This window comes from Gossypium hirsutum, chromosome A03 (genome assembly GCF_007990345.1).
Source record: "Gossypium hirsutum isolate 1008001.06 chromosome A03, Gossypium_hirsutum_v2.1, whole genome shotgun sequence".
NCBI classification, from domain to species: Eukaryota; Viridiplantae; Streptophyta; class Magnoliopsida; order Malvales; family Malvaceae; genus Gossypium; species Gossypium hirsutum.
Genome location: NC_053426.1, coordinates 16,306,212 through 16,319,785, shown reverse-complemented (window position 1 = coordinate 16,319,785; position 13,574 = coordinate 16,306,212). Strand labels below are relative to the sequence as shown.

The following is a 13,574-nucleotide window of genomic DNA, read 5'->3' as shown; positions in this document are numbered from 1 at the left end:
TAATATTCATTTTTTTAGATTTTTTTTATCTTTAAATATATGCTAGTATGTAAGGGCAACAAGTTGCCCACAGAACATGTCATGTGGGAGCTTCGTAAGCTACATTAATGCTGTTAATAAAAGGGCTAATTAAGTTTTTTTTCATAAATGCTCAATTGGTTATACCTTTTATACTCTTTTGTCTTTTGCCTAATTTTGTTACCATGAGCTCTAAAAACAAAAAAAAAAAAAAAGAGTAAAGTAGAGGTGACCCGAATACAGGTTTTTTTTAACTGGTCATCCCATATAAAAAATTACAAAATAATTATTTAATTATTTAATTTTTTTATCACTAAAAAAATAAAAAATAGCTCGATAAAAATAAATAAAAATAAATAATTGAATAATCAAAATGAAAAAAAAAAAACATTGTTAGTCACCAGTAACATAGTTTATAAAAAAATTGGTTGGGGCTAGGAAGGGACTAAAGAATAATTTCTCCATTTCCATGGGAATTTTTTCTTCATTCCTGTGTATACTATCCCAAACCAGATTTATTTTCCTATTTCTCAGTTCCCAAGCTATCTCAAAAGAGAAGCAGGGCTCCTTTCGCTCCAACTCCGTGTTCACTGCATCGACTCAGCCATGGACACACAAGATGGAACTCAGCAGTCACAGCAACTCATCCTTGCTCACAACGTCTTCCTCCTCAAGCATCCAGACGTCTCTGACATTGAGAAGGTCCGTCTCAGGGATGAGGTCCTCAACTCGGTCCAATCCAATGGTAACTTCCCAGATTCAACTCTTCTCCTTGCGAGTTAATTATTCCGCTTCTAATTTTACACGATATGCGTTGTTTTTTTTTTCGTTGTTGTGGTGGTTTTAGATATGACTTCATATTATGAAACCCTCGTTACTGATGAAGTGTTGGAGCTGGATCAGAGCCTTTTGGAATCGATGCGTGCCAAGAATGAGGAGGAGATTAAGAAGCTTGACGAGAAGTGAGTATTTCTTTTTTCCCCCTTTAATTTTCGTTTCCTGTGTGGTTGCTAGTTAATAAAAAGTTACTTTATCGTAGATTTAGGTTTTCTGGCCTTAATTGTTGATGGGAAGTATATATTTAAGGTTTTTGGTTCACATTGTTGGTTAGGGTTTGTTTAATTCTCAATTGATGAGAATATAATGTGGAACTTTTAGCCTAACGTGTATTGACCGTATCATTTGCTTGGTGATTGGGAACTCGTAGTGGATTGAGTTTTTGGAGAAACAGACAGATTATGAACCAATAAGGGGTTTCATGAATTGAAACTTTAATTGAGTGTTGTGAGTGGTTGAATTTTAAATTTCTTTCTGTCGCTTTGATATCTTTATGCTTTGCAACTTTTCTTGGTCATTTTTTATTAGCAGCTGTTATTATGAGAGTTGCTTTATTATGGTTACTTGTTTGGAGTTGTAACATTTACAAGAGGTATGCCCATGAACTGCTGTTAATCAAATACAGCTGAGCTAGATAGATAATGAGTTGGTAGAATTCATTGTAGTAGCTGAATTATCTCAACTCTCAGGGTCTTTAATAAAAACGAAGTGGGATGAAGTAATAATTGCTAATGTTCCTATTTTTGGTGAATTAAATACACACACCAAAAGCCCCAAGGCAGTACCAACCCAAGAACAATGCTGGTTTTATAAAACAATAGATAGCATTATTTACTTCTAACACTGTATACAAAAAATATTTAGATGGATTTGAATCTGTAGCAATTTTTTTTTCTATCTATACAAGAATGTACACTTCCAAGATAATAACTCCTTGTCAGTTGCCTGACAGTCAATCTCTCTCCACAGCAGTCACAAAATAGTTAGAGGGGTTTGAATTGATAGCATTTTTCTATCTATATAAGGATGTACGACCAGTCAAGATCATAACTCAGTTTCAATTGCTTGAGAGTTTGCATGGTAATATTATTAGGATTTAGAACTAAATGATGTTATCTATTAAAGAGGTAATAATTTTTTGTCAATGATGAATGCTTTAATATAAGAATGATGAAATGACATTAATTTTCTTCTAAAACTCTCGCATCTAAACTACGTCGCAATATCTTTCAACCACCAGTCTGCCTCTTCAACAAAGGAAAGAAACAATCTTAACATATGAGATTAATTACTCTTTTCTTATTGAATTATGTTTTAACTCATGTCTGCCTTTTGGCATTGTAGGATTGCTGATGCTGAAGAAAACTTAGGTGAAAGTGAAGTTCGAGAAGCACATTTAGCAAAATCCTTATATTACATTCGGATAGGTGAAAAGGTATTTATAATTGTAGTTTATTACTCTTGAAGCTGATGTCAGCTCATCTATTCATTTTTGAGTGCTGTATTTCTCATCTTGACTTGTGTGCCCTCTCAATGTAGGAGAAAGCATTGGAGCAACTGAAGTTGACAGAAAGCAAGACAGTTGCTGTTGGCCAAAAGATGGACTTGGTTTTCTATACTTTGCAAATTGGCTTGTTCTATATGGATTTTGATCTTATTTCCAAGAGCATTGATAAAGCAAAAAAGTACATAACAATATGTATCAACAGTTTCTATTACTTCTGGCTTTTGCATAACTTCTGATGTATGCCTTTTACTTACTCTGCTACTATTTTGATGCCAGCTTGTTTGAAGGAGGGGGTGACTGGGAGAGGAAGAACCGTTTAAAGGTGTATGAAGGCTTGTATTGCATGTCCACTCGCAATTTTAAGAAAGCTGCCAATCTATTTTTGGATTCTATTTCAACCTTCACAACTTATGAACTTTTCCCTTATGACACATTCATATTTTACACCGTGCTTACTAGCATCATATCATTGGATAGAGTTTCCCTGAAACAAAAGGTATTTTGGAGTTTGCCTCAGCATTCTGATCCTATGACCTGTATTATCTTTTACCTGGGCGAGTCTCTTAATCTCTTAAATCTTGTAGGTGGTTGATGCTCCTGAAATCCTGACTGTGATTGGAAAAATTCCACATCTTTCGGAATTTTTAAACTCTCTATATGATTGCCAGTACAAATCTTTCTTCTTAGCCTTCGGTATGTATTGGTCTAAATTTTACTGCCATTAACAATTTTTTATCTCATGTTTGATAAAAGCTATTTTTTTTCACTGATCTGTTCATTCAATTTGTTTGAATTATATATTAGCTGGCCTGACGGAGCAGATAAAACTGGACCGATATTTGCATCCTCATTTCCGGTTTTACATGAGGGAAGTCAGAACTGTTGTTTACTCTCAATTTCTGGAATCCTACAAAAGTGTTACGACTGAAGCTATGGCAAAGGCTTTTGGAGTGACGGTGGAGTTCATTGATATGTGAGTAATTAAAGCCAGTGACCTCTTTAGGTTAGGGATTAGGGTTCATTGACAAATACCCTTTTCCCTACTTTTAGCATTGCTGTTAAAATTGGTTGAGTTTGGCTGTATTTTTTTTCCTGCCCTGACATAATTGTGTTTTATCTTCCATGATCCCAGGGAGCTATCCCGTTTCATTGCAGCAGGGAAGCTTCATTGCAAGATTGACAAGGTTGCTGGTGTTCTCGAAACTAACCGCCCTGATGCGAAGAATGCTCTTTACCAAGCCACCATTAAACAAGGTGACTTCTTACTAAACCGGATCCAGAAGTTGTCACGCGTCATTGACCTATGAAGTATTTAGTCACATTAAACAGTTCCAAAGAACTATGAAAATAGGCTGTTTCAGAACTGTTTTTACTAGGCTGAGAGGCTTCTTAGCAAGTTGTTCACAAGTTCCCGTTTTATAGGAGTTCACCATTTTTACTCTATGCTATTCAGATTCTAGTTCGAGCGTTTGACACAAACCTATCTTTTAAAGTTTCTTTCCGTACCCACATTCTACGGTAGAAAAGCTACAAAATAGTATTTACAGCATCATTATGTTGAGAAACTACTGGTTTTCCTATAATCTGTGAAATATTTTAAAAGGGGTTGGCCTCATGGTAGTCAGGACTATATTGGTACTGATCGTACTAGCTGATACATATCATTCCCATTCTAAACCAATATGTAAATTTAAGTTTTATTTCAGTCAAAATGTCGGTGTGTTTTTGCTGCTCCGGTTTGTGTTTTGGCCAATACCAGTTTGAACTGGTGTACCGGCCATATGGTTGATATGGTATGAGATGTTGATGTTTTAAATAAACTTTTATTATCTCAAACTTAAAAAAAAAAAAATTGCATGTCAATACAATAATATTTTATTGAGAATAAAAATTAGATGATATATAAGCCTGGAACACATCGGTCTGATATGTAGCAGTACCAAGACAATAATAGTAGGTTCACCTGATAATTTTTATTAGCGTTGCCGGCTCAAATGAGAACATTATTACTTGCCTTTAGTTTAAATTTGGCCAATAGATTGTTGTGATTTTATAATAAAATAGTGTTGCTCGATTTACTTTTAACTTCAAAACACACCAATGGTTTAATTAGTATTGAGATTGGCTGAACAAGGTACCTGACATTTAATGGTTTATTTGGTATAAGTAGTAGTATTTATGAATTTTAACATTTACAACTTTTTTTTTTTGCATTACCGTACATTAATTCAGGACCATGATCTATGTAAAAGATTAATGTCGAGTGGTTTCCAATGCATTAAACGAGTTAGAGAATCAGCAGTCCATATATAAATATAATTTTTTCTGATCCACTAAGAATGTTGGAGGTGAAAAACTGAGTTTGCAATCTTCACAATTCATGGCCTCCAAAAGCGCAGGATCAACATCTCCTCTCAGAAAAAAAAATTGTTCAATGCCCAATATCTATTCTTATGTGGTATGATTTTGTTTATACAAATCTAAATTATCTATAATACCCCTAAATCTCTAAACTAGAGGATATTACAAAAATAACAATGTGGATTGAATTAACACTCGTTAAGTTACATGATATGATAAAACATATAAAAGTTGAATATGGTCAATATATTAATGACATACCTCGCCGAAGAAATTGCACCGTCAGGTCCGCCAACCTCTTTTCCCTTCTAAGTCTTCCAATCTCTCTAAAGACCACTACTAGCAGCTTTAGGCGCAAAACCGCCACCTCCACTCTCTAATCTCACAGTTTGTACCAACAAATCTCTACCTCTGAGGTTAAAAAGTTTGTAGTTTATAGGGCGCTTAAATTATGATTTGGTTCTTAAACCATACTAATACATATATTATCCTTCCATCATAGTTTTTAGTTCAAAAAATTGACAAGGTTAAAGAAATAGATGATAAACCCAATCGATGAGAATGCGCCATGAGATGCACTTTTTTCTTATGTCATCAATGATGTGGCCATTGATAGATGATGACAATGCTGATCGTTGACCGGTTTAATATATATTGTAAAAAAATAAGATTTTCATTTTTGAATTATTTTTATTTTATAATTTTTTTGTAATTTTTTATTTTATATAATTGATGTATAATAAAATTGGAATTACTTTAATTTAATAAAATTTTACAATTTTTTTATTTTATTTTTTTGAATTTATATATTCATGTGTTTATAATTTTTAGTTCTATATATTATAATTTTTTTAATTTAATATTTTTTTGATTGATATATATTTGAATTTTTATATTTTATATATTGTTTTTGTAATTTTTATTTTATATAATGTATATATTATAATTTTTATTTTTGAATTATGTATTAGATATTTTATTTATTTTTAATAGATGTCGTATAATAATTTTCATGTGTAAATCATTCTCATTTATCGAATGTCCTATATCTTTTTTCAATAACATAAAGTTAATTTTAAAACATGTTAAAAAATTAAAAGATATTTAGAAAATGCTTTTCAAAAATTTTAAATATTTATAATAAATATATTTCATAAATAAAAATTTAATAAATTTTATAAAAAAATTTATATTTTATCTAGAAAATTGTATATATCATATATATATTATAATGATTTTAAAAAACTAATACATATTATAGGTTAGATACAAAATTATAAAGTATCTTAAATATATTTTAATTGGTAGTTACAATCAAATTTATTTGTTGAATGAGTAAGAAAATTAGTATATAATACATATTAAATATATAATTTATACAATCACAAGTAACTTTTTAAGGTATAATGATAAATTTAGTTATCAATATTTACATCTTTTATCAATTTACATTTTTTAATGATGTTTGCGTGACAACACATGTGGTTTGACATTATTTGTCTTATATGTCACATCAACAAATAATTTAAATATATAAAAGATATTATAAAAATAAATTTAATATATATGAGTATATAAAATTAAAAAACAAACATGAAATATATATTTAAAAATTTAATGTTTTATTCAACATTTTTAACAAAAAAAAATTATGAATTATTTTTAACTAAAAAGAATAAAGATCAAATCGAATTTTCATCATACCCATTTTTAAAATTCAAAATTTAATATCTAACCATCATAAATTATAATTTCTTTTTTTTGGCAAGAGAAGAAAACATCTAATTGCATAAATGAAGGGATGCCTAAAGTCAGTGATCCTATCTAATCTGTTGATTCAGAAAAGGGGGGAAAAAGAGTCAAAGCTAAACATGAGATGAATAAATTTAATATCTACAAAAAGGATTTTTATTATCCCACTTTAGTACCAAAAAGGCCAGAACCTTTAAACAACTATTATAGTACACTTAGCTGATCCCAACTGATGATCAGGAAGTTGATTCTTCTACTTGATTATCCTCAAAAGGAAGAAGATGAACAAGAAAAAAAACAGACTTTCCTCGAGCACAATCCAAAAGCAAAGTCAATCACAAGATCCGCGAAACAGTAGGCAAATCCATCCATATTATGCCAAATAACCATTCAAAGCTGAAGGATAATGTTTGCTTCTGCAGTTCTTCATTTCTCCCCATGGTTGTGCTCTTGCTGTCAAAGGGAGCGAAATATAGTGACCCATCATCAGAATTTTGCAGAACCCCCATGGTAAACAAGCAGAGGGAGAATAGCCATCAATCAATTTCTCCATCCTCTACATCATTTACTGGCTCCTGAGCAGTTTGAGGAGCTGCTTCTGCTTCTTCATCCTTGTCATCTTCGACCTTAATGTATAATCCTAGTTGTTCAAGGGGATTACTTCTTCCCCAGAGATTTCCTTCATCTATATCGTTTGCTGGCTCTGGAGCACTTTGGGGAGGTTCATCTTCTTCATCCTCATCATCTTCCTTCATGTATAATCCTAGCTGTTCAAGGGGATTACTTCTACAGTCTTCTCCATCTGCGAACCGCATTTCTAAATCTTGTATAAATTGACGGTTCTCATTGATATCCACTGTCTTCTCCATCTGCAAAGCAGGTTAACTTCTCAGTGGCATTAAGACAAGGACACATCACATTGGTTACAAAGAGAAACTGACATATCCAATTTACCTGTAAGAGTGCTTGACGTGCAGCTTCTCTCTCCAGCTCCCTCTTCCTTTTGGCTTCAGCAGCAGCTTCTGCTTCTGCTTTTCTCCTAGCCTCTTCAGCAGCCTTAGCCTCTGCTTGTAATCGCGCTTTTTCTAATAAGGTAAAAGGAAAAAGAATCATAGTTCTTCAGATATTCAGGGGGAAAAAGAATCTACACTTGCAGGAAGCATTCAACAAAAATATGAAGTTTAACCTTCTCTCTGTCGCCTCTCAAGTTCCTCCCTCTCCATCCTCAGTTTCTCAGGATCACCCTTCTCACCCTGTGCTCAATCTAGTTAGAAATGAATCAATGGGGCTTTGACCATCTTCCCCATACAGGCATGTAAGAATAACTGAATCAAGCTTCTGTACTAACCTTTTCAAGCGCCTTTTCTCGAGCTTTTAATATGGTGTCAGCAAAACGGTTCCTCAATAAAGCTGCACGATAGAGCTTTTCGGGGGAGACTTGCCTCTCAGATGGAGCACTCTCCTCTATAATATTACAGCATTATGGGTCAGATGATGCCCCAACTGTAACAGTACAGAGCCTTTCTAATAATTATGCTTACCCTCTTGGTGGCATTGTACCTCAACAGCACTAGACTTATCATGAGAGTTTAGCTCAACTTGACCCAACTCATTTAAAGACTCTGTATGAGCACAAAAGAATAGTCATATTTTATATTGACCCAAAATAGATTTTCCAGAGGCATACATGTGCAAAAAAAGAATGGGAAAACTTACGATTTCCAGCATCAGGAACAGCAACACTTCCGTTCTTTGACTCCATATTTGTTCCTGATTCAAAATTTTCCTATCACATAAGGATGGTAAAGATAAATATTAGAATTGTGATGCACTGTGTCTCAAATACACTCACAGCAGAGAAGAAATTCGTTTTCAATTTACAAAAACACTTGGAATTTCCAAATTATAAAAAGAGATACCTTTGTAGAACTAAATGGAACAGAAGCCTTAGCAGAATCTGAATCTGAAAAAGAAAAGTACAAAATGAAAATTACAGTATGTTAAGAAACGGCACAAGTTTACATTTGCTGTGAAGCATGTCCCACGTAATCCTCATAACATGTGATTTTATAGCTTGTTTTAGATGGTCCCCAATTTAACTTGCATCACTAACATGAATAGAAAGTAGGCAGCGGGCATCAAATCTCAAGCAAAAAATTAACAAAAATGGTTCTAACTAGAGAAACTCTAAAAATCAGAAAAATGGTGACCATTATTATTTGCATAAACAACTAAGATAACAAATTGCATAATTGATAGCAAGAGTTTCAGTCAAAAGTTCCACACGGTGAACAAATTATCATAAACAAAGCTGGCCTGTTATTCAAAAGCTATTCCCGTTTCTTTCTTTCATCTTGTATTCCCAAGTTTCAGGACTCATATCCATAGTTTCACCCTATTCTAATTTAAGGGAATCAAGTTATCTAAATACAGCTGAGATAAAATAAACCAGCCAGCAGAGATAGGTAAGCATGTTACAATGATAGAATATGTTTGCAAATGGGCAGAATTAACTGTTGAAAAAGGATTGATAGATTCAATTCCATCAATGAACATTTTCCAGAGAGATATATTTGGGAGTCATCTTCAATAAGGAAAAAGGCAAAAGCCAAATACCTAAAGATTAAGTTCTAATCCAAGTGAGGTGAGTAAAATCCGATTCGATTCGAAAAACTCGATAAAAATTCAAATTTTGAATTAATAGTTCGAGTTATTTGAGTTAATCAAGTTATTAGGATCAACTCGAATAAAAAATTAAGTTTTTTGGTTTAACTCGAATATGAATTACACAATTCAAGTTATCCGAAAATCCGGATAAGAAAAGGCCAAACTACGTCGTTTTGATAAATATTTACCTTTTCTAAAGTTAAAATTCAAAACTATTAAGTTAAAAGGCAAAATTACGTTGTTTTGATAAATATTTACTCATTAAGTTAAAAGTTAAAACAATTATATTGTTTATGTACTTAAATAACCTTGTACTTCGTCTACTAGTTAAATAATCAGTTCATATAAATGCAACATTGAGTATAAATAATATGATTCATTAACTCGACTCGGCTTAACTCGAAATTTTTTCACTCGATTCAATTCGATTCGAAAAAAATTCAAATTGAGTTCGGTTGCTAAAATATTATTCGTCAACTTGACTGACTCGAATTTTTTTTACTCGATTCAACTTGACTTGGTCGAATACTCACCCCTAAATCCGAGTCCTCTACACGTTAGGATAGATATAAAAAATAAACAGAATCGAGTAGAAACCAAACAAAAGCATTGAGTTGCACCAAAAAAAACACAACAACAACATGGGAACATTTTATCAACCACTCAACAACAATGAAGAGCATCAAAGAATGATCTCAAGCTAGAAAACAACTTGACTTAGACAGACTATGATCTACAAAATTGTGAATAAGCTCAACAAAAATCAGAACTCTTAGTAGAGATAACTTTCACATAGAATTTTTTCCATACATATATTTTCCCATATCCAAAACATATATTTCCTTTAAGTTTTCTTCAATAATAAAGCAGAAACAGCATGCTCAAACACACAACAATTGCTTGAAACAAGATCTCTTAAGCATAATAAATAAATAAAGGAAAAGTTCACAACAGTATAATTGTACAAACCACTAGAAGAAGAGCCTGATTCACCACTGGATCCACTGGAACTACTGCATCTGCTATTTCTATGGGTTGACCCCTTCTCTATTGCTACTGGACGGTAACTGCTACCAACTATATCTATGATCTCATCAACTTGATCATTACCTAACAAGAAAGAGAAGAAATATTAGTTTCTGCAATGATTTGGTTTACTGCTACCTTGCTATCTGTAAATAAATCCAAAAATGCACAGAGGTTGGTAAATTACCTTTACACGGCTGCATTGATGAATTGCTAAACCCTGACTCATTAAGAAGCTACAAAAACGGAAAAGACAAAGCAATATCATGAATGCCAATGTTGCATTTTGGATAAAAGAAAAAGAAAGGCACCAAAGGATGAGATAGATGCATAAGGATACCTCCATTTCACAGGATTCAGCTTTTGCCAGGTTTTTCTGCTTCTCCAGCAAATAATCATCCAAAAGTTTACGCAATTTGTACAATGTTTCATGACTTAGAGCATCAATATCGATCTCAATCTCATCCTCACCCATTTGACCATCACAAGAACTCTGCTCTTTAAGAAAGTCAACAATGTTTTCAGGTAATTCTCCCAACAAAGACTCTAATTCTGTGCTCAAATTATGCTTCTCCCAATCGGTCATGATTTGTCTGATGGGCTCTGGCTTGTCCATAGCATCTTTTGGGTTAATTTTTTTCTTTTTCAAAGGTAAAACATTACTTTTCGTTTCACCTTCTATAGGTGCAGCTGCTGTTGAAGGCACAGCATCAACATTTTTCGTTACAGGAAGCTTCTTTTCTATAGCTTTCCATCTTACTTCAAAATATTTACTTAGTGTCTTGGCCATGAAGTTGACATCATTTCCAGGTGGGTTATATGTCATTGCATTAGAAAATGTAAGGCGAATATCTGCAGCAAAGTCCAAAGGATTTGAATAGTGCCCTGAAGTTATCCTCTTCTTCACAGTGCCCAAATCCATGGGGCGCTTAATGACAGTAAAATAATCTGGAATGTTCAACTTCACTACGTCAACAGGGCTGTTAAAAACCCAACCAAAATTATGTTGCATCAAACGGTTAAGCAAAGTCTCACATTCCTTCATCAAATGAGCATTTGAATTACTCACTGCCACAGCAGGCTTCTGAGATTCAGAATATCCAGATGGATTCTTTTTTGTGCAGGCTCCATTACGTCCTCCAAGAGGTCGTTTCTTCCCCTGCAAACTCAATACTTCTACTGACTGATGCACACTCTCTAGGAGAGGCCTCTTCTTCCCATCACTGCAACTCCTGTTATCAGTAGATGGTGATAAAAGAACACTTGTACCAAAAGAACCAACTTTCTTCTGCAGCACCCGAACCTGTTCAAGCTCCATTTTTAGCCTCAATCCCATATCCTTTCTTTCCCGTCGTGACATTTTAGACAGAGACAATACTTGCATAGGTACACCAAAATTATCATAACTATCGGCATTCAAACTGATGCATTTCCTTTTCCGTGCACAAGAATCCTCTGACACCGTCATCTCTGTAAAAATCCGTCTAGAACTCCCAAAGCCTTCTGATTCACCCATTGTCTCAACAGCATGCTTGTAATCATGGCTGAAACTAGAAGAATTCCGTCCCTTAGAATGCTTCCTAGACTTCCCCATCAATCTCGAAAATGAACACTTTCCAGATTCCTTCTGTCCTGTGTACTGTATGGGAATAGCTGGTGCCATAAGATTGACTTCCAATGACAGCACATAACAACCACTCCGCTAAGTTCTATAATCTCCCATGGTTGATCATATTGAAACCCAGAATCAAAATGTAAAATTCGATAGGATAATGACACTCTATTCGCTTGTTATGAGCTCCAATTGCAACAAAAGTTAAGTGTATCTACTAATCCTAATTTCTTGAGAAGTTCCAAAATGGGCAGTTCATTAGTCCTCCAAAAGAATTCATACACCAATCCAGGATATTGGTATTCACATTCTTCAAAGAATGAAATGTTGAATTATAACCCTAATTAAAGAAATCGCAATCGGTGTATAAAAAACAAAACCCAAAATTATGAACTCTTTTCTCTTAAGTTCCCAATCAACGGCACCTCAAGTAAAACTATAACACTTTTCTTTCCTTTCCTTGCCGCTCAATGGAAAAAAGAACAACAAAATTCACTCATTTTTCCGTCGTATTTCCCACATAATGAATGATATGAATCCACAGCATGATGAGGATTTGTTTAAAGAAAGAATTATTGAAGAAAATAAGAACGAATCAATACTTACGGGAGAAAAAATTGAAAAATCTACGCTAAGCTCGTTTATGTCTTTAGAATCGAGGTTGAAATGGAAAATTTGAAATGTAGCTCAAACCCTAAATCTGTCTCCACATGAATTCTTTTATTTCAAAACCTGGATCTCGCAACAGAGCCACGGATAGATTTTCCCGATTAGAAACCCTAGAGAGAGAAATTGAAAATTGAAACTCCCCCTTTCCTCTCACTCCTCGACAAATCTTGGCCTCGAAGCGCGAGCAAAATCAGAAAGAACGAAAAAAGGTTAATAACAATAAGAGACCGAGAAAGAGAGAGAGAATGTAGTCGTTGATAGGCCGAGGTCTTACGTTTCGCCTCTCAACTTAAAGGCCCAATGGCCTCTTTTCCCGCCGCTATTGAGCTCATCCTAGCCTTTTCAGTCGGTGTAATCCAACGGGTAGCATTATAATTTCTGATCCACCGTCAGAGTCTAGATCTGACGGCTGTCATTGTTACGATTCAAATCTTTGATGACTTTACTTGAGTTCCCATTATTACACTAAGCTCTCGTGTGTTTGAATATAAACTACTCGCTCATTTTAGAACAACACGTTTCTAACTGTTTCACTATTTGACAGGTGGAACATTAAATTTGGCGAGTAAATATTCTCAACAAATTGTCAGAAGTTATTGATGGAGAGTGAAGAAAGTACGCCCACCACGTTTCTGCATTGACTTTTCACTGCCCTCTCACGATACTTTATCCACACTTGCTGAATTGGGGGCCTCTAATCCAATTTTAGAATTTTTTGTCAACTAAATCCTCATCATCAACCAATCTTATTACGTCATGCCACATTCACTAGTTGGCGAGAATAACTTAGATAAAAATTTATTTAACAGTAATCTAATGATATTTTTATGGAAGCTTAAAAATCATTCTCTTGCATTGTTTTTTTATTGATTTTTATATAAAAATAGAAATATATTTGTAATAATATTTTTTTTAAAAAATGTTTTTAGTCTTATGAGTTAAACTCAAATGAAATTAATTCAATTAGAGTTTTAATATATAAAGTTAATTACGAAAAAAAACAGATTATTTACAAGAATGAATTATTTTGACAATAAAAATTAATACTGTCAACACGTCAAATTACACTACCAATAAAAATAAATAAATAATATAAAAATAATAATATTTTAATTACAAAATGGA

General features: G+C 33.5%; 2 protein-coding genes across 2 annotated transcripts; one reads left to right on the top strand and one right to left on the bottom strand.

The window, feature by feature from the left end:
- The first annotated feature begins 422 nt into the window (after positions 1-422).
- On the top strand, positions 423-4,094 carry LOC107943894 (26S proteasome non-ATPase regulatory subunit 6 homolog). The gene is made up of 8 exons (XM_016877704.2): positions 423-763; positions 866-980; positions 2,200-2,290; positions 2,395-2,540; positions 2,639-2,858; positions 2,947-3,055; positions 3,167-3,335; positions 3,495-4,094. The coding sequence occupies exons 1-8, from the start codon at positions 625-627 to the stop codon at positions 3,667-3,669; spliced, it is 1,164 nt and encodes a 387-aa protein (XP_016733193.1). The 5' UTR covers positions 423-624; the 3' UTR covers positions 3,670-4,094.
- A 2,514-nt stretch (positions 4,095-6,608) lies between these two features.
- LOC107943893 (transcription factor GTE8) lies at positions 6,609-12,976 on the bottom strand. Its single transcript, XM_016877703.2, has 10 exons — positions 10,509-12,976; positions 10,356-10,404; positions 10,112-10,252; positions 8,395-8,438; positions 8,192-8,261; positions 8,017-8,097; positions 7,824-7,939; positions 7,662-7,728; positions 7,430-7,560; positions 6,609-7,344 (listed from the first exon to the last, which is right to left on the bottom strand). The coding sequence occupies exons 1-10, from the start codon at positions 11,829-11,831 to the stop codon at positions 7,012-7,014; spliced, it is 2,355 nt and encodes a 784-aa protein (XP_016733192.1). The 5' UTR covers positions 11,832-12,976; the 3' UTR covers positions 6,609-7,011.
- Between the last annotated feature and the right edge of the window lie 598 nt (positions 12,977-13,574).

Bases quoted from the DNA above. Each gene is read 5' to 3' on its own strand.
- LOC107943894 (XM_016877704.2), top strand. From the start codon at position 625: ATGGACACACAAGATGGAACTCAGCAGTCACAGCAACTCATCCTTGCT. The intron at 981-2,199 runs GTGAGTATTTCT...TTGGCATTGTAG, and splicing joins ATTAAGAAGCTTGACGAGAA to GATTGCTGATGCTGAAGAAA. The intron at 3,056-3,166 runs GTATGTATTGGT...ATTATATATTAG, and splicing joins ATCTTTCTTCTTAGCCTTCG to CTGGCCTGACGGAGCAGATA.
- LOC107943893 (XM_016877703.2), bottom strand. From the start codon at position 11,831: ATGGCACCAGCTATTCCCATACAGTACACAGGACAGAAGGAATCTGGA. The intron at 10,405-10,508 runs GTATCCTTATGC...CCGTTTTTGTAG, and splicing joins CTGAATCCTGTGAAATGGAG to CTTCTTAATGAGTCAGGGTT. The intron at 8,439-10,111 runs GTTTGTACAATT...TTTCTTTTTCAG, and splicing joins ATCAGGCTCTTCTTCTAGTG to ATTCAGATTCTGCTAAGGCT.